General features: G+C 38.6%; 1 protein-coding gene across 1 annotated transcript; it reads left to right on the forward strand.

Annotated features, from left to right (window-relative positions):
* The first annotated feature begins 642 nt into the window (after positions 1 to 642).
* Positions 643 to 1,515, forward strand: LOC130563245 (arylamine N-acetyltransferase, pineal gland isozyme NAT-3-like). The gene has a single exon (XM_057348676.1). It carries the CDS (start codon positions 643 to 645, stop codon positions 1,513 to 1,515), a length of 873 nt encoding a protein of 290 aa, XP_057204659.1.
* The last annotated feature ends 2,199 nt before the right edge of the window (positions 1,516 to 3,714 follow it).

Below are 3,714 nucleotides of genomic sequence, written 5' to 3' on the forward strand. Positions count from 1 at the left end.
GACAGGTGAAACAGGAACACAGCAAACAGGGAGTACACGGACCGTAAAGCTAACATCAAACACTGGTAAGCACGACGAACGTACACAATACACAGTACAATCCACCAGCACAGGACAAAGAAACATGAGGGCATTTATAGGAGAGACAAACGAAGGATAACGACACAGGGCAGGTGAGGGTAATCAGACACAGCCTGGAAACAATACAGGAAATGAGAGGGGCGGGGCCAATGACGAGACACTGGAGAGAACGTATATTATTGTCAAAAGGACAATAATATGTTTCTCTCCACACATAACCAAAGGCTTTGTCATGGCTCTGCCTCAGGACCAGGAAATCCAAGACTAGGTGAGGCAGAACCATGACAATACACCTTGAAATATTTTTTTCTCAAGATTATTAGAAACATTTCAGTCAAGCATTGCCAAACCTTTGACTGGTAGTGAATGTGCAAAGATGTTCTGGCGGTGAACTGTGGGTTAAGGAGTGAAGAACTGACACCAGGAGAAGAGGTTACTTTTCTATCCTGCCTGATAATAAACAGAAGGCTATGTTATGCGATCAGCAGTTATAGATCAGCATATTTTATAACGGCTTTGCATACAAAAATAACACACAAACTCTGTTCCTACAGAAATAGAATGGATCTGAAGAAGTACTTCAACAGGATTGGGTTTACTGGCCGATATGACAAACCTGACCTTGACACTTTATCCACCATCCACAAGCTGCATGTTATGAATATTCCCTTTGAGAACCTCAGCATCCACTGTGGGGAGAAGAACACTATAGACCTGTCAATCATCTATGATAAAATTGTCAAGAGCAGTCGAGGTGGCTGGTGTTGTGAAAACAACCTCTTGTTCTCATGGGTCCTAAGAGAGATGGGTTACAAATATACAACGCTAGGCTCCAAGGTGTTTAATAAGTTCAAAAATGATTTCTACCCTGTCGATTCTCATCTCATTAATCTGGTGGAGATCGATGGAAAACCTTACATCACAGATGTGAGCTATGGTGTGTCGTGTCAAATGTGGTATCCCTTAGAGATGATTTCAGGTAAAGATCAGCCACAGCCTCCAGGTGTGTTCCGTCTCCTAAATGACAGGATGAGGTGGGTTCTGGAGAAGACTGGAAGAAAGCAGCTGGTCAAGGATGACGCCTTTGCCAAATCTTCCCTTATCGACCAGCGCCTGTTGAAAACCATGTATTGCTTCACATTAACACCACGTGTGCCCGATCACTTTCTGGAGATATCAGAGTGCCTGCAGACGAGTGCAGACTCTCGGTTTGTCCTCAAATCCATTTGTTCTTTGCAGACACCTACAGGTTTTAGAGCTCTGATTGGCTGGACGTTTAGTGAGATCACATTCAACCCGCGGGAGGACTTTGACTTGGTGGACATGAAGGAAATTCCAGACTGTGAGATGGAGGCTTTGCTGAGGGAGAAGTTTAATGTGGTGTTGGTTAATAAGTTCTCACCTAAGAACGACAAAGCTCATTACTTCATGTAATACTCAGTTAATATTCTACTATATGGTTATGAGTGTCCATTTCATTTTTAATGACAAGTGAGCAAAGACCATTTGATCTTCTCCACTGCCTAATGTTTTTACAGAATCAAAAAAGAAATGAAAAAGCAAAGCAAAAACATAAAATAAATGTACTATAATGTAAATCTACACTGTAAAGAATTAACTCCAAAATGCTTTGCAGCTAGTTGCTTTATTCAACTTCAGCAGTCGAAGTTGGGCTAACTCGTATATAAAATATCAGTAAACTATTGGTTTAAGTTAAGTCTACCTTACTCAATAAGTTTGTTAAAGCAGAATAAGGGGTTGAGTGAACTACCAGTTTACTGGTTCTATAATACTTTTATATTTAAGTTTACTCAACTTGGTGCTCATGTCAACTGAACTTAAATTGTTGAATTCATTAACTGTATACTTTTGAAAACCATAACAGACTATTTTAATTTTTGTATGATAAATATATGTAAAACAAAATACAGACGCAGTAAATATATTGCAGCATAGCAAAAATAAAAAACTACAACAGAATCTGCACTTATTATAACTATTTAAATCCTCTCTGTTCATATTCTTTGATCAATATAAATAATAAAGACTTCAGGCACAAAGAATTATGGGTATTCCTCACAGCATTTTGAACTAATAAGTTTAAGTTTATTCAACTTGAAGTTTTAAATGTATGGATTTTATAGGTTAATAATCGAAATGAGCTAAGGTTTTTCCAAGTGATCATTAGTCTCGATTGTTTACAAGTATGGACAACTAAATTCTGCTGGAACTGAGTTTACACAAACGAAATACACTAACAAAATGGTGTATCATATTTATAGAAATGCATTTATATGTTTTACATGTAAATATCAAATACGAAAAAGAATCCCTGAGTTAGGCAACTCTGATGCAGGAGAAATCCCAAGAAATGGTGCTTAACATCAACTGCACATGCTTATAATCATTTGTACACTGTTTTACTACCAAACTTGTGGTTGGAAGTTCACTTAGCTTTAAATGTTAAGTTGCCCATTCTAATTGTCTTAATTTCTCCAACAATATGTAAGTTGGAATTTTTACAGTGTAGCAAGTAAACATTCAAATCATACACAGCTACAGCAAAAGCAAATTTACATTTTTGGCAAACTATAGTACAGAAATACCTGGGAATCCTGCAGTACTCGGCACTCCCTTCAGGCCACTGACTGACTTCATCAACAGCAATTGTAACCATTTTTACACCTTTTACAGAAAATAGGGTAACGCTTTAAATTAAGGCCCGCAATGTACCGCATAATTAAACAGAATTTACAGCGTAATTATTAAACTTTACATATTGTTCCTCTTTATCTACAGATATGTACTGTAGAGGTACATTATTGTACCTATATTATCCTGGTACATATATTATCCTGCTTCCTGTTTCCTGCATCGCTGCCGGCAGCTTGTCTGTATCAGTGCTCTTATCACTTCGCTCTAATATTAGTGTATTTTATTTTCGTTAATTATGATTGTCGTTGCTAACTTATCCTGATATCTCAATAACCCTGTTCCTGTTATTTACTTGGAAGAGTCTAAACCAAAAGTGATAGTTAACTTAACGCCGTTAGCATAGCAATAGCGTGTTAGCTTGCTTTCTGTTCACACTGTGGAATATCATCTTGCCTCTGGTTTGTCTTGTGTGCTAACTGTTTCTCTTTTTAAGCGAGTATACTACGATCCATCGAGCAACCTTGGTAAGTTGGAATTGCACTTCAAATCCGGTGAGTTATGGCTTCTATTCCTATTATTGTTACTTGCACCTCATGTCATATGTTTAGCTTAGCCTTCTCTGTCAGCTGCGAGGGCTTTATATGCGATAAATGCAGGGAAATAGTTAGGCTGACAGAGAAGATCTTAGAATTAGAGTCTCGCATCCAATCTTTATCTGAGGATAGTAAGAGTTTAACGACGATAGAAAACACTTTGGATGCGAGCAACATTAGCGCACACAGCTCGGTTCCGGTTGAAAATCCTCCGCAGCTGGGAAACTTCGTGACTGTGAGACGGCGTAGTCGCAGGACAAAACATCACTCGACCGTTCCGATTACAGTCTCGAACAGGTTTGCCCCGCTCAGTGACGCACCGACTGAGAAACCTGCTGAAAGTGCCCTAGTTATCGGTGATTCTATTGTTCGGAACGTTAACATA

Source organism: Triplophysa rosa, linkage group LG12 (assembly GCF_024868665.1).
Source record: "Triplophysa rosa linkage group LG12, Trosa_1v2, whole genome shotgun sequence".
Classification (NCBI taxonomy): Eukaryota; Metazoa; Chordata; class Actinopteri; order Cypriniformes; family Nemacheilidae; genus Triplophysa; species Triplophysa rosa.